Source organism: Corythoichthys intestinalis, chromosome 13 (assembly GCF_030265065.1).
Source record: "Corythoichthys intestinalis isolate RoL2023-P3 chromosome 13, ASM3026506v1, whole genome shotgun sequence".
In the NCBI taxonomy this organism is placed as follows: domain Eukaryota; kingdom Metazoa; phylum Chordata; class Actinopteri; order Syngnathiformes; family Syngnathidae; genus Corythoichthys; species Corythoichthys intestinalis.
Genome location: NC_080407.1, coordinates 44,483,225 through 44,498,566, shown reverse-complemented (window position 1 = coordinate 44,498,566; position 15,342 = coordinate 44,483,225). Strand labels below are relative to the sequence as shown.

Sequence of the window (15,342 nt, the reverse complement as noted above, 5' to 3'; positions counted from 1 at the left end):
AGAGGAAGCGAGAGAGAGGCAGGCAGGCAGGCTGGCTGGGATTGCGCACAAAGTCTTTGAAATCCTCGCAGGCGCCGGGGGTCGTCATGTGCCAAGTGGCAAATTGATCATGACATCGCGGCGTAAAGAAAGAAGAAGCCGGAGCCTACCAGCATGTCAGAGGCACAAAAGGAGAAAGATGTGGATGCATGGTCCGCGGAGAGAAGAGAAGAGAACACACACCAGCACATAAACGCATTGATGCTGTATCAGCCAAATAATGTCAATGTTGCCCGCTCTATAGTACAGGAATATATCAGCGTATGTTCAAAGTTCGCTACTTCTTGATGCCGGAATGTCAAGTCATCCCAGTTGAACTCATTCACTACCAAACATCATGTCGCTAGACATCCCTTTCTTGCAAGCGTCACAGAATATAGTAGTGTAGTATGGGGACATGAACACAGAATTTATAAAAAGATAGATTAGATTCCCATTTTTTTAATCATAAAAACATTTTGTTTTGACTATTTTTTTAGTTATTTGGTTATGAGCAGTTGAACGCCACCAACAATACCTATTTGGTATTGAAAAAATTAAATTAGTTGGAAGTAGTGCTGCATCGATTAATCGATTTATTCGAGTATTCGATTAGAAATGAAGATTTGAATTACGTTTTGCAGCTTCGAGTATTCGTTTAATTAATGTGGCGTTGATATGGTTTATTTTGAAAGTGGTTGCATTTTGTTTTATTGATTTGGGTGGATACACTGCAGTGTGTTTGGGTGGATACAATGCCAGCAAATCAATCAAACAAAATGCAAACACTTTCAAAATAAACCATGGCATTAAACCATTAGTCTGCCTCATTTCACATGGCTGAATCCAGCTGCTCACATGGCTGAATCCAGCTGCTCTCTGTTAAGACCAACATAAGCTGTTTTTTTTTTTTAATGCATAATTTAGTTTATACGTAATTTAGCTATTTTTTTGTGGTAATATGTATCTGAACAATTTGTTAAAAGCATTGTTAAAAAAGTTAGCATTTTATAGCATTTAAGCCAACAGACTTTTGCTTTGTAAATTAGCCAATTGTTCTTTTGCTGTACATAGATCGTTCGGGATTTTTTTTTTTTTTTTTAATACCGTTTGGGGCTCAGCTCAGTTATTTTAATTTCTCATGTTCCTTATCCGATGACTCGATATTCGAACTAACTAGTTCATCGTTTAATCGACTGCTAAAATAATCAATTGCTGCAGCCCTAGTTCATTAAAAAAAAAAAAAAAACAGCTTATGTTGGTCTTAACAGAGAGCAGCTGGATTCAGCCATGTGAAATGAGGCAGACTAATGGTTTAATGCAATAGTTTTTTTTTTGAAAGTGTTTGCATTTTGTTTTATTGATTTGGGTGGATACACTGCCAGCAAATCAATAAAACAAAATGCAAACACTTAAAATGAACTACTTAAAATAAACTAGGGCTGCAGCAATCGATTATTTTAGTAGTCAATTAATCGATGAACTAGTTAGTTCGAATATCGAGTAATCGGATAAGGAACATGAAAAATTAAAATACCTGCGCTGAGCCCCAAACGGTATTTAAAAAATAAATAAATGAGGATCTATGTACAGCAAAAGAACAATTGGCTAATTTACAAAGCAAAAGTGTTAGCTTAAATGCTATAAAATGCTAACTTTTTTTTTTAAACAATGCTTTTAACAAATGGTTCAGATACAAATCACAAAAAAATAGCTAAATTACGAATTAAGTAAATTATGAATGCATTAAAAAAAAAAAGCTTATGTTGGTCTTAACAGAGAGCAGCTGGATTCAGCCATGTGAAATGAGGCAGACTAATATTTTAATACCATGGTTTATTATAAGTGTTTGCATTTTGTTTTATTGATTTGCTGGCAGTTTATCCACCCAAATCAATAAAACAAAATGCAAACACTTTCAAAATAAACCATTGTAGTAAACCATTAGTCTGCCTCATTTCACATGGCTGAATCCAGCTGCTCTCTGTTAAGACCAACGTAAGCTTTTTTTTTAATGCATTCATAATTTACTTAATTCGTAATTTAGCTATTTTTTTGTGATTTGTATCTGAACCATCGGATAAGGAACATGAAAAATTAAAATACCTGAGCCGAGCCCCAAACGGTATTAAAAAAATAAATAAATGAGGATCTATTTACAGCTAAAGAACAATTGGCTAATTTACAAAGCAGAAGCCTGCTAGCTTAAATGCTATAAAATGCTAACTTTTTTTTTTAACAATGCTCTTAAATGGTTCAGAAACAAATCACAAAAAAAAGCTAAATTACTAATTAACTAAATTATGAATGCATTAAAAAAAAAACTTATGTTGGTCTTAACAGAGAGCAGCTGGATTCAGCCATGTGAAATGAGGCAGACTAATGGTTTACTACAATGGTTTATTTTGAAAGTGTTTACATTTTGTTTTTATTGATTTGGGTAGATACACTGCCAGCAAATCAGTCAGTGCATTTTGTTTTATTGATTTGGGTGGATACACTGCCAGCAAATCAATAAAACAAAATGCAAACACTTATAATAAACCATTGTATTAAACCATTAGTCTGCCTCATTTCACATGGCTGAATCCAGCTGCTCTCTGTTAAGACCAACATAAGTTTTTTTTTTTTTTTAATGCATTCATGATTTAGTTAATTAGTAATTTAGCTATTTTTTGTGATTTGTATCTGAACCATTTAAGAGCATTGTTAAAAAAAAAAAAAGTTAGCATTTTATAGCATTTAAGCTTACAGACTTTTGCTTTGTAAATTAGCCAATTGTTTTTTTTTGTTTTGTTTTTTTGCTGTAAATAGATCCTCATTTATTTATTTTTCAATACCGTTTGGGGCTCAGCTCAGTTATTTTAATTTTTCATGTTCCTTATCCGATGACGCGATATTCGAACTAACTAGTTCATCGATTAATCAACTGCTAAAATAATCAATTGCTGCAGCCCTAGTTCATTAAAAAAGCAGCTTATGTTGGTCTTAACAGAGAGCAGCTGGATTCAGCCATGTGAAATGAGGCAGACTAATGGGTTAATGCATTAGTTTATTTTGAAAGTGTTTGCATTTTGTTTTATTGATTTGGTTGGACACACTGCCAGCAAATCAACAAAACAAAATGCAAATACTTAAACCATTTTATTAAACCATTACTCTGCCTCATTTCACATGGCTGAATCCAGCTGCTCTCTGTTAAGACCAACATAAGCTGTGTTTTTTTAATGCATTGATAATTTAGTTAATTCGTAATTTAGCTTTTTTTTTTTTTTATTTGTATCTGAACCATTTGTTAAGAGCATTGTTAAAAAAAGGTTAGCATTTTATAGCATTTAAGCTAACAGACTTTTGCTTTGTAAATTAGCCAATTGTTCTTTTGCTGTACATAGATCCTCATTTATTTATTTTTTTAATACCGTTTGGGGCTCAGCTCAGGTATTTTAATTTTTCATGTTCCATAAATTATCCGATTACTCGATTATTCGAACTAACTAGTTCATCGATTAATCAACTACTAAAATAATAAATTGCTGCAGCCCTAGTTCATTTCATTCAGTTTTGTTGTTTGGTTTATTGCTTTACAACTTTTATTGACAACATTTTACCGGTTAGGTCTTTATTTTAAATGAATACATAGGTAATGCAATGACTGGCTATCACTGCTTGGCCTGCCCCCATCAAACTCCGCGTATGCCGAAAGGTCGATGATTCCATTCAAAGTGGCGGTCCTAGTCGGAAACGGGTAGTTTTGCATTACCAAAGAAACCGTAAACGGGTAGTTTTGCGTTACCAAAGAAACCATAAAGTGGTCCAGGTAAGGTTCGGCTGTGGTGTTGGACGGCGAACAAAAGCAAAGCCACTCGCCGCAACAAGCCCTCTGATTAACTATTAAAAGCGTTGACATAAAACACACTGTCATCTCGCCAAGGCTTTAGCTCTCACTCAACCAAAACAAAACAGCCTGTCATATAAAACATTTTACGATGAATATTTTAGCGGGCGACGCCAGCAGGTTGAAAGCCCCGTTTTGCTGCGTGTCTTCGCAGCGGCAGATTGTTGGGCTTAAGCCCGCCGCTCGTCTGACCTCCTACCTCATACTTCGCTGGCAGATTTACTTTCTTTTTGCCATTTTGGATATATGACTAAATCCTGCAGGATTTATCCAGATGGTCACTCTACCGGGGGGGAGGAAAAAAAAAAAAAGCAATAAAAGGCAAAGCGAGGATTCACCCAGATATCTTTGCAGCCTTTAATATTCCAAGGTTTTCAGACATAATGCTTTGGTCTAGAAGCACACTTGGAAAGTAGAGTGTTCAAAACCTTGATGCACGAATGCACCAAATATGAAGCAAATACAAAGCATTGAAGGAATACGTGAGAATTGATTAATTCAAGAAAGTAAAAAAACGATTGAAATATACAGCGAAAAATCTCCCGATCGATCGGGTCCGATCACGTCGTTTTCAAAGTATCGGAATCGGCAAAAAAATATCGGCCATGCCTTTTTAAAATTTTTTTTTTTTTAATTAAATCGATTTCTAATTGTATTTAACGTTACAGACATAATGTTTCACTCTTCCAGAGTCTTTAGTTTAGCCTTAAGGTAGGGTTATCAAATTCATCCTAATTACGGCGGTAATTAATTTTTTTTAAAAATGTATCACGTTAAAATATTTAACTCAATTAATGCATGCGCTGCACGACCCACTCACGCATTGTCGCGCTCAATCTGTAATGGCGCCGTTTTACCTAAGTAGAGGGATAAAAGGCAGCGTAAAATGAGTAGAGTGAATTTTGGCAGCCTTTGGAGCCTTTTTTTAATTGGCTAAATCCTTACAATCCCTCTCCCTACGATTAGAAATATCATGGGAAGTAATGTGGGGAAGCAAGGTAGCAATTGATCTTTATCTTAACACCTTATGCCAACGCAGAGAAGATATATCAATTGGTAGCACTACGCACAGTCATGGTTCCACTTCCCATCATGCATTTGGGCATGACTACAGTATCATTTACTGAAAGCTCAACAAATACACTAGATGGCAATATTTAGTCACAATATACAAAGTCACAAGTCTTTCTATCCATGGATCCCTCTCACAGAAAGAATGTTAATAATTTAAATGCCATCTTGAGGATTTATTGTCATAATAAACAAATACAGTACTTTTGTACTGTATGTTGAATGTATATATCCGTCCGAGTTTTATTCATTTTTTTCTTAATGCATTGCCAAAATGTATATGATCGGGAAAAATTATCGGGAATGATTGGAATTGAATCGGGAGCAAAAAAAAGCAATCGGATCGGGAAATATCTGTCTTTTTTTAACTAAATATTAGACATCAATTAATGATTCTAAGCTAAAAATGACAAACATTTCGAATAATAGATACGATTACTTACCTTCTTTTTATGGCTAGGTTGAAACAAAAAGGGTTACGCGACGTCTGTAATACCCCATAAATCACAAAATAACTTTTCAAAAACATGTATTATATGTCATATTAAGATGGGGCTTTGCAAGGGCACTGCACAGCCCAAACCGTTTAACCGACCGTCACCGTTCAAATATCAAATTGACCGGAAGTTTTGCATGATGCAGGGAATTTTTTGAACGACCCTCCCCCAAATATTCACCTTTTTTTTTTTTTTTTGCAAAATTAAATAAATAAATGTCTGTAGTCCTACAATTGTTAACCAAATCACATAATTTACACATCAAAAATTCCAGGACGGTAAGTGGCATAAAAAGTTGTATACAAAATTTGCCAAAAACTCTACCATTCATTCCTAATGGGATGCCAATGACAGCTATGTACGTCCAAATTTCCCATTCATTTTCAATAGCAAGAAAATATACAGTAGGTTGTTGTTTTGACAATTTACCACAACGGCCCATCGACATTCAACTGGTGCCTAAGTAAGTTGATGCCGTTGACAGCCATGCACGTTCAAATTTCCAATTCTTTTTCAATGGCAGAAAAAGCTGTGTGATAGTGATTTTTGACCAAAATCTTACCATTACAGCTCATTGACAGTCAACTGGTGCCCAAGTAAGTTGATGTCATTTACAGCCATGCACGTCCAAATTTCCCATTCAATTTCAATGACAGAAAAAGCTGCGTGATAGTGATTTTTGACCAAAAACTTAACATCACAGCTCACTGAAATTCAACTGCTGTACAAGTAAGTTGATGCCATTGACAGCCACGCATTTTCATGCCATTGACGACTGTTTTACGATATTTCAAGGTTCGCTGACGAAATTTCAAGGTTCGCAGTGAGTCAGCAACAGGCACACTTTTGCTAAATAGACAATGTTTATTGATGAGTAATTGCAAATGAATGAAGTTTATTGAAAGAAAAGGGGAAAAAAAACATAACACAGGATAACCACAGCGCTAGGCCTAGATTGTCACTGATAACGTCTAAAACCCCCATGATGCAGTTAAAACACACACAAGTACAAGAAACAATGGCGCTAGATGTATAGTTGTCAAAGCTAACATCCCCACACCACAGTTAAAGCACAACGAGTTCCCTGGTAATGAATCAAGCTCCTACCTGTTGACAATGAGCGGAGAGCCATACGCTCCAGGTCTGTCGGAGTATCCAAGGAACCAAAGCCAAGCGATCATTCTAGCAGACTCTAGCGTGGCCCGGAAATGTCCGGCTTTTTATTGGCACATGTCACGTGACCTGCAATCTTATTGGTTCACTCGTTATATGAGTCTAGTGTCCAAATATGATTGGTTTACTTGTTGCCTAAAGGCACTCTCAAAGGCTCTTTATTGTCAAAGGCAGTTGTGGTTATACATGTGGACTCGTTGTACTTTAATTAGTTAGTAACAGTTAGTTACTCTTAAAGGCACTCTCAAAGGCAGTTATTGTATTATATATGTGCAGTTATATATGTGGTTATATATGTGCAGTTATATATGTGGAAACAATGCGGGTCACAATAAGGTCTTGTCAAAGGTTCATAACGCAGACAGGTGGTTTTCTCCATTCAACGGCCATGTACATCCAAATTTCCAATTTATTTTCAATGGCAGAAAACTTGTGGGGTTGTGATTTTTGACCAAAAACTTACCAATACAGCTCATTGACATTCAGTTGGCTCCCAAATAAGTCGATGCCATTGACACCTATGCACCTCCACGCCATTGACAGTGACGCATGTCCAAATTCCTATTCATTTACAATGACAGAAAAAGATTTTCGACCAAAAACTTAGCATTACAGCCCATTGACATTCAACTGGCGCCCAAGTAAGTCGACGCCATTGACAGCCATGCAACAGTACGTGTCCCCCAAATGTCCCCAGAAAAAAAACGGCAAATTACTTGATATGAACAGGACATGTCCACCCAAATGTCCCAAATCAACATAATATTAGATATATATTAGTTCCCTCCGCTAACACTGATCACACAATAGTTCATCTTATAGCTGATTTTTTTTTGGTACTCGTCACTGTCAAACTATGAGCACACATTTAGAAAATACAATAACGACAAAGAGCATACAGCAATGCTATAAAGTAAATCAATAGAGACATTTATAACTTACAAAAACATACTTCAATGGCTGCACAATAACAGAGGGGAAAAATGGTCCAAATCCAGGGTAATTCCACGAGGAAAACTGCAGGTATTAGTGAAAACGAAAGCTGCTCAATAAGCTAGCAGGCTAATAGCGAGCTAACGTGCAGGCATCGCTGAGCTTTTGCCATTTACAGTTTCTCTGTCTCCTTGAAATGTTAACTGGTGTTCACCTCCTATTCTTAACGTGAAAGCGACCCTCTAAACTAACATAAACTGGTGCTGGCGTGACATAAAACAAGTCCGAGTGCAACAAATGAAAGCTAACCACTCCTATACTGGAGTATAATGGAATACCAGATATGCAGAGTCAAACATCAAGATTAATTAGACCTAGACAATAACCAAATGAAATGACAAATAAAATAATGTACTTACAAATATGCTGAGAGATGGCGGATGAGACACTATTACGTGACTTAAAAAAAAAAAAAACGACTGGAGAAAAACCAGCGGAAGAGATGCATGCTATAAACTCGAAATCACGGAAGTCGGGTACGTCGTAACCCAGGGACTGCCTGTACATACATACATTTTGCAAGTTCATTTTATTGCTGACACTGCGTTTCGGATTCATCCACATGTTTTGTCACCCCTCCCACAAAAGTCCAACACCGTCTATGCATCTCGGTGCCATTGATGAAAATGACGTCTAATCGATTTAATTGCCGTCAATGGCAGTTGTGGTTGTCAGTTGGACTAGCGTGAAAAAATATGTGAAAAGCAGTGGCACGTGTTGGTCTTTTAATGAAGGGAAGCTCAACGTTTGCCTGTGTAGAGGCTCGGCAGGGAAAGAAACCAGAATGCCAGATGTCAAGTCTCAAAGCAGCTATAATTAAGATAAAAAAACACCAGAAGAAGAAACTAAATTTTTCGCTAGTCCTCGGTTCAACTCAGTACAACAAAACAAAAACTGAAAAATGCCTCCTAATACGACAAGATCACTGATTCGCTCATTTCACTTTGAATCAAACAGGAATCCCGCCTACGAGAGATCAGCCAATCATCATGCAGAGAACAAGAGCATCTGGGCCAGCCGAACCCCACCCCATTCTTTAGCCAATGACTCGTTGAAGCTAATTTTGAACAAAAGTTGAGCGTGTTTTACCGCATATTTAGTCAGTGACTTGTACACACAACAGTACAGTGTATCTTAAAAGTGAGTACACCCCTCACGTTTCTGCAGATAATTAAGCATATCTTTTCATGGGACAACACTGACAAAATGACACTTTGACACAATGAAAAGTAGTCTGTGTGCAGCTTATATAATAGAATTGTTTTCCCCTCAAAATAAGTCAGACTATAGCCATTAATATCTAAACCCCTGGCAAAAAATGTGAGTACACCCCTTAGAAACTCCATCCCTAAATGTCCATATTGAGTACTGCTTGTCATTCCCCCCCCCCAAATGTCATGTGACTAGTTACAGGAGTACTGTCAGCATTGCTGCAGACATTGGTCAGCCTGTTAGTGCTTAGACCATACAACGCACTCTACATCAAATTGGGGTGCATGGCTGTCACCCCAGGAGGAAGCCTCTTCTGAAGACTGTACACAAGAAAGCCTGCCCACGTCCTATGGTCTGTTGAGACCGGCGGGCTTTCTATGTACCGTCTTTAGAAGAGGCTTCCTCCTGGGGTGCCAGCCATGCACACCAATTCGATGTAGAGTGCGGTGTGTGGTCTGAGCACTAACAGGCTGACCCCGCCACCTCTTCAATGTCTGCAGCAATGCTGACAGCACTCATGTAACTATTCACATGTTGTTTTGGGGGAAGAAATGACAAGCAGTACTCAATTTGGACATTTAGGGATGTAGTTTTTAACTGGTGTACTCACTTTTGTTGCCAGGGGTTTAGATATTAATGGCTATATTTTGAGTTATTTTAAGGGGAAATTAAATTTATTATATGAGCTGCACACAGACTACTTTTCATTGTGTCAAATTGTCATTTTGTCAGTGTTGTCTGATGAAAAGAGATGCTTACCCTAATTTTAGGACTATAAGCCGCTACTTTTTTTCTCTCATTTTGAATCCTGTGGCTTATAGTCCAGAGCGGCTCATTTGATCATTTATTTGGGTTAATAGGTAAAACTTTATTTGACAGCGGCATCATAAGACTGTCATAAGAACGTCATAATTATGACATGACACTATCATGGGCATTACTGAATGCTTATGACGGATGTTAATATGTGTCATGTGGCATATTATGTCACTAACTCCATTTATGTCCAGCTCAGATCTTTTATGTCCATTCAAAAGTGAGATAATTTGCTGGATGGCACTAACCGACATCTATGCAAGCATTCAAAAATGCTTATGACAGTGTCATGTAATAATTATGACAGTATTATGGCACCACTATCCAAGAAAATGTTACCAAATACAATAGCTAGCAATTAATGAAACAACTGGAACAGTAACTGAAAAAATAACTAGCACAGAACATGAATTTTGATTGTTATTTACGTCTATAGTGCCGCAATGCATGCTAGGAGGAATGTTGAATGACAAGAGTTTTGACAGCAGGTGGCAGTAGAGGTTGGCTGTCTCCCCCAAGGGAGCGGTGATGGCAAAATGAAAATTTTTGAAACAATAAGGCTTTGCAGCCAATTGGTTCAAACCTTCATGGTGGTTCATTTGGTTTCATGAGAGTTTTATAATGCCTTTGTCAAATTAAGTGTTACCAGTTAATATCTTTTGGTGTAAATATCCCATAATACAATGAGGACAACTGCGGCTTATAGTCAAGTGCGGCTTATCTATGAACAAATGCCGTTTTCATGTGAAATTTGGTGGCTGGAGGCTTATAGTCAGCTGCGCCTTATAGTCCAGAAATTACGGTAAATATCTGCAGAAATGCGAGGGGTGCACTCACTTTTGTGATACACTGTATACATATGATCAATTACTTTTTGACATTTTAGGGGAAGTTGAGCTTTCCATGCAGTCTTGGAGCAATCGCCTCTGGTGGAGAGGAATCCAAAAAGCGAGAAATATTTTTATCCGTGCTTTTGCCGAGAATCTCGCTGTCCTCCACTCGTAATTTGATCCGCAGCGTAACCTCGTGTAACTCGCCAGTCGTAAAAGTATATGTGACCGTGGGAAGTACGAGATGCGTTTCCCGCGGGCGTCTTTGGCGTTTAATCGCCACCTCTTTCATCTTAAACAGACCTGCGTGGCTTCAAAAGCACTCAAAGGTCAGCGCCGGTGACATTTTGTCCACTTTTTAATCATTGGACACGCCTTCCCCTCTCTTCGTCTTCCTGCTGCCTGTCAGGTTAAAAGAAAAAACAAAAAGTTAGCTCGCTAGGGCTAAGACAGATGGTGCTCCCTCAGGTGCTTCTGCTGCGAGTTATTGTCAATCCTCTTGTAAACGTAAAGAAAACAATTCAACGGAACACGTTTTGGCGGATTCAATGGCTGATAAAAAGTTGTCTCGCGCGGGAAAGAGGCGGCCGCGTTTATCTGAATGAAGTCGCATGCTCTTGATCTCAAAGGCTGTAGGTGAAAGTATACAGGCGGCCCTCTTTATGTCTGATAAAAAGCCGGTAACTGCCGTCTAGACAGGCTGCACTGGAGAGCCAGGTGCTCTATATAAACGTTCCCATCAGAGATTGGACCTGGCGCTTGTTTGAATAACATTCAAACACGAAGGCCTGCTGTTTATCCAACATCGATTCCCCACCCCTACATCCATTATGGCTTGATGGGCTCGCCGAGCGCTGTCAGTAACCGCTATTACTGGAAATCCATACCTGATAGCGTCTCTGTATGAATGCTCATTTGGAAAACTTCAATAGAGGAGGAGCATGGGCGGCCATTTTAGCCTCTAGAAAGGATGAGGTGTTATTTAATCCACGTGCCGTTCTGGGCCATGACGAAACCGTGACCCGGGAGCAGTCCCAAATTAGCAACAAGAGACGTCTCGGTGGACGCATATCCATTTATGTGACCCTCATCTCTATGCTTCTCACCTCTGACTAATTAAAAAGGGCAGCTGCATGGGATAATTCCGTGCGGAAGTGTACGAGAAAGAACTTTGCGCGTCAGTTGGAGAACAAAACGTTAGCAAGAGATAATTTTTGTCGATATTCATTTGTATTTTTCATCATAAAAGTTAAAGAGGAAATATGTCGCTAGGCATGTGCTGGTGTGAAATTCTTACAGTATGATAGCCTTAAGCCAAAATATCACAGTTTTCATTGTATGCGTATGACTCGTATCATGTTTATATTATGCCAAGGGCGAAGGTTTGCATAGGGACGGTAGGGACATAAGACTACAATCCTTTCAGAATCCTTAAATTGTCCCCACCAACTTCCAGGCAACCTTATTTGTATTGTATAATGTTCAGTTATGTAGGTAATTTAGCTTTAGTCTTTTTTATGTTTTAAGTATAGAATTGACCCTACTATTATTAAGTGATATATTTACAGTGGGGCAAATAAGTATTTAGTCAACCACCGATTGTACAAGTTCTTCCACTTATATTAGAGAGGCCTGTAATTGTCAAAATGGGTAAACCTTAAACATGAAAGACAGAATGTGGGAAAAAGAATCACATTGTTTGATTTTTAAAGTATTTCCAAATTAGAGTGGAAAATAAGTATTTGGTCACCTACAAACAAGCAAGATTTCTGGCTGTCAAAGAGGTCTAACTTCTTCTAACGAGGTCTAACGATGCTCCACTCGTTACCTGTATTAATGGCACTTGGTGTAAAGGAATCAACTGTGGGAGCAATTAATAGAAAATGGAAGACATACAAGACCACTGATAATCTCCCTCGATCTGGGGCTCCATGCAAGATCTCACCCCGTGGCGTCAAAATGATAACAAGAACGGTGAACAAAAATCCCAGAACCACATGGGGGGACCTAGTGAGTGACCGACAGAGAGCCGGGACCACAGTAACAAAGGCTACTCTCAGTAACACAATGTGCCGGCAGGGACTCAAATCCTGCACTACTAAACGTGTTCCCCTGCTGAAGCCAGTAAACATCCAGGCCCGTCTGCGGTTCGCTAGAGAGCATTTGGATGATCCAGAAGAGGAATGGGAGAACGTGTTATGGTCAAATGAAAGCAAAATAGAACTTTTTAGTAGAAACACAGGTTCTCGTGTTTGGAGGAGAAAGAATAGTGAATTGCATCTGAAGAACACCATACCCACTTTGAAGCATGGGGGTGGAAACATCATGCTTTGAGGCTGTTTTTCTGCAAAGGGACCAGGACGACTGATCTGTGTAAAGGAAAGAATGAATGTGGCCATGTATTGAAAGATTTTGAGGGGAAATCTCCTTCCATCAGCAAGGGCATTGAAGATGAGACGTGGCTGGGTCTTTCAGCATGACAATGTTCCCTAACACACAACCAGGGCAACAAAGGAGAGGCTTCGTAAGAAGCATTTCAAGGTCCTGGAGTGGCCTAGCCAGTCTTCAGATCTCAACCCCATAGAAAATCAGTGAAGGGAGTTGAAAGTCCGTGTTGCCCATCGTCAGCCCCAAAACATCACTGCTCTAGAGGAGATCTGCATGAAGGAATGGGCCAAAATACCAGCAACAGTGTGTGAAAAGCTTGTGAAGAGTTTTACAGATAACGTTTGGCCTCCGTATTGCCAACAAAGGGTGCATAACAAAGTACTGAGATGAACTTTTGGCATTGATCAAATACTTATTTTCCACCACGACTTGCAAATAAATTCTTTAAAAATCAAACAATGTGATTTTCTGTTTTTTTTTTTTTTTTTCCCACATTCTGTCTCTCATGGTTGAGGTTTACTCATCTTGACAATTACAGGCCTCTTTAATATTTTCAAGTGGAAGAACTTCCGTCCCACTGTACATTATTTTCAGACTTACATTTACCCCTTTTCACTTGCTGAATGTGCCGGACCATTATTTATTTAACCTCATCTGCACGTTTGATTGGCTGATGATATTACCCCCCCCCCACCCACCCACGCACACACACACACACCCACACAGCGACAAAAATACAACATGTCGCCTCCTCCAACGCCTTTGAAGAGGAGGGATATTAGAATTTTTTTTTCGGCCAGCAGCAGCTACCCGGATAGCAGACCGACGTTGAAAAGATGTTTGATCAACATCCCGCTGTCGATCTTATATCGTTGAATTAACGTCACTTTTGCACCCTCAATTAATGTTGTTTCAACGTTGAAATCCTTACAAAACTGAAACGTTATTTCCGATGATTAATAATATTGGAACAACGCTGAGTCAATGTTATGTTTTTGACCAAAACGCCGGCTTATCCATGATTCAACTATTTGTCAACATTAGTTCATCAACTATAAAACAATGTTAACCCAACCATCGCCTGAAATTCCATAGAGCAATGTAGATAATCAAAACATTTGGTGAATACACATGTGAAATTTAATGATCATAAGTTGTGTACAGTATGTATCATATTTTCCTTTTATTGTCACTATTAATTATATACAAGAAAATGCTGTAGATTTTCAGTCACTTCCTATTAATTTACTGTAGAGCAGTGGTTCTTAACCTGGTTTCGATCGAACCTCAGGGGTAAGGAGTAAGTCTAAGGCAGACATGTCCAAAGTCCGGCCCGGGGGCCAAATGCGGCTCGTGGTCAAATTTCATCCGGCCCCCAGCCTCTGTCATAAAATCAATAGCATCTGGCCCACAGACAGACTTAATAAATTGGTCAGCAGTACTGCCACCAGCATATGAAGTAGCTTACACACTAAATGCTGCTCCTCATTTACGCACTAAAAGGCAGCAGCACTCTAAGCAACATTACCCCGTGTGACCCTATTCCTAATTTTCTAAAATGGCGACAATCCCAAAAAAAAGTTGACTGCGAAAGGCTGACGCTTCAAGCATAGGTGGAAATTGGACTATTTGTTCACTAGAATACGCAACAACTGTGACTGCCCCATTTGCAAAGAGACAGTCGCTGTTTTTAAAGAGTTCAATGTGAGGCGATATTACCAAACACGACACACTGACATGTACGACAAGATTACAGGGAAGATACGCAGCGAGAAATTGAAGCTAGTTTAATTTCACAGCAGCAGTATTTCGCAAGAGCCCGAGAGTCGATAGCGAACACCACTAGGCTAGCTGCGAGATTGTTAAAATTATTCATTTAAAAAAATAATGAAGCAAATGTGAAACACAGAATGGCTTGCTAAAATCTGCTTAAATATATTATTTAGGGCTGTCAAAATTATCGCGTTAACGGGCGGAAATTAATTTTTTAAATTAATCACGTTAAAATATTTGACGCAATTAACGCACATGCCCCGCTCAAACAGATTAAAATGACAGCAGTGTAATGTCCGCTTGTTACTTGTTTTTTGGTGTTTGGCGCCCTCTGCTGGCGCTTGGGTCCAACTGATTTTATGGCTTTCAGCACCATGAGTGAGCATGGTTTAAGTATTGACATCAACAATGGCGAGCTATTAGTTTATTTTTTGATTGAAATTTTTTACAAATTTTAATAAAACTAAAACATTAAGAGGGGTTTTAATATAAAATTTCTCTAAGTTGTACTAACATTTATCTTCTAAGAACAACAAGTCTTTCTATCCATGCATCGCTTTAACAGAATGTTAATAATGTTAATGCCATCTTGTTGATTTATTGTTATAATAAACCAATACAGTACTTATGTACCATATGTTGAATGTATATATCCGTCTTGTGTCTTTCAATTCCA

General features: G+C 38.5%; 1 protein-coding gene across 7 annotated transcripts in view; it reads right to left on the bottom strand.

Moving 5' to 3' along the window:
- The window catches only part of pcdh7b (protocadherin 7b), a 210,258-nt gene that overhangs the window by 154,650 nt on the left and 40,266 nt on the right, over nucleotides 1-15,342 (bottom strand). Inside the window, exon 2 of one of the 7 annotated variants that reach the window (XM_057854965.1) lies at nucleotides 9,584-10,907. The exons of the other annotated variants lie outside the window; for them this stretch is intronic. Within the exon in view, the coding sequence (XP_057710948.1) occupies nucleotides 10,836-10,907 (72 nt within the window). The 3' untranslated portion in view covers nucleotides 9,584-10,835. Of the gene's footprint in view, nucleotides 1-9,583; nucleotides 10,908-15,342 lie in introns of those variants that run through there. 7 annotated transcript variants of the gene reach the window in all.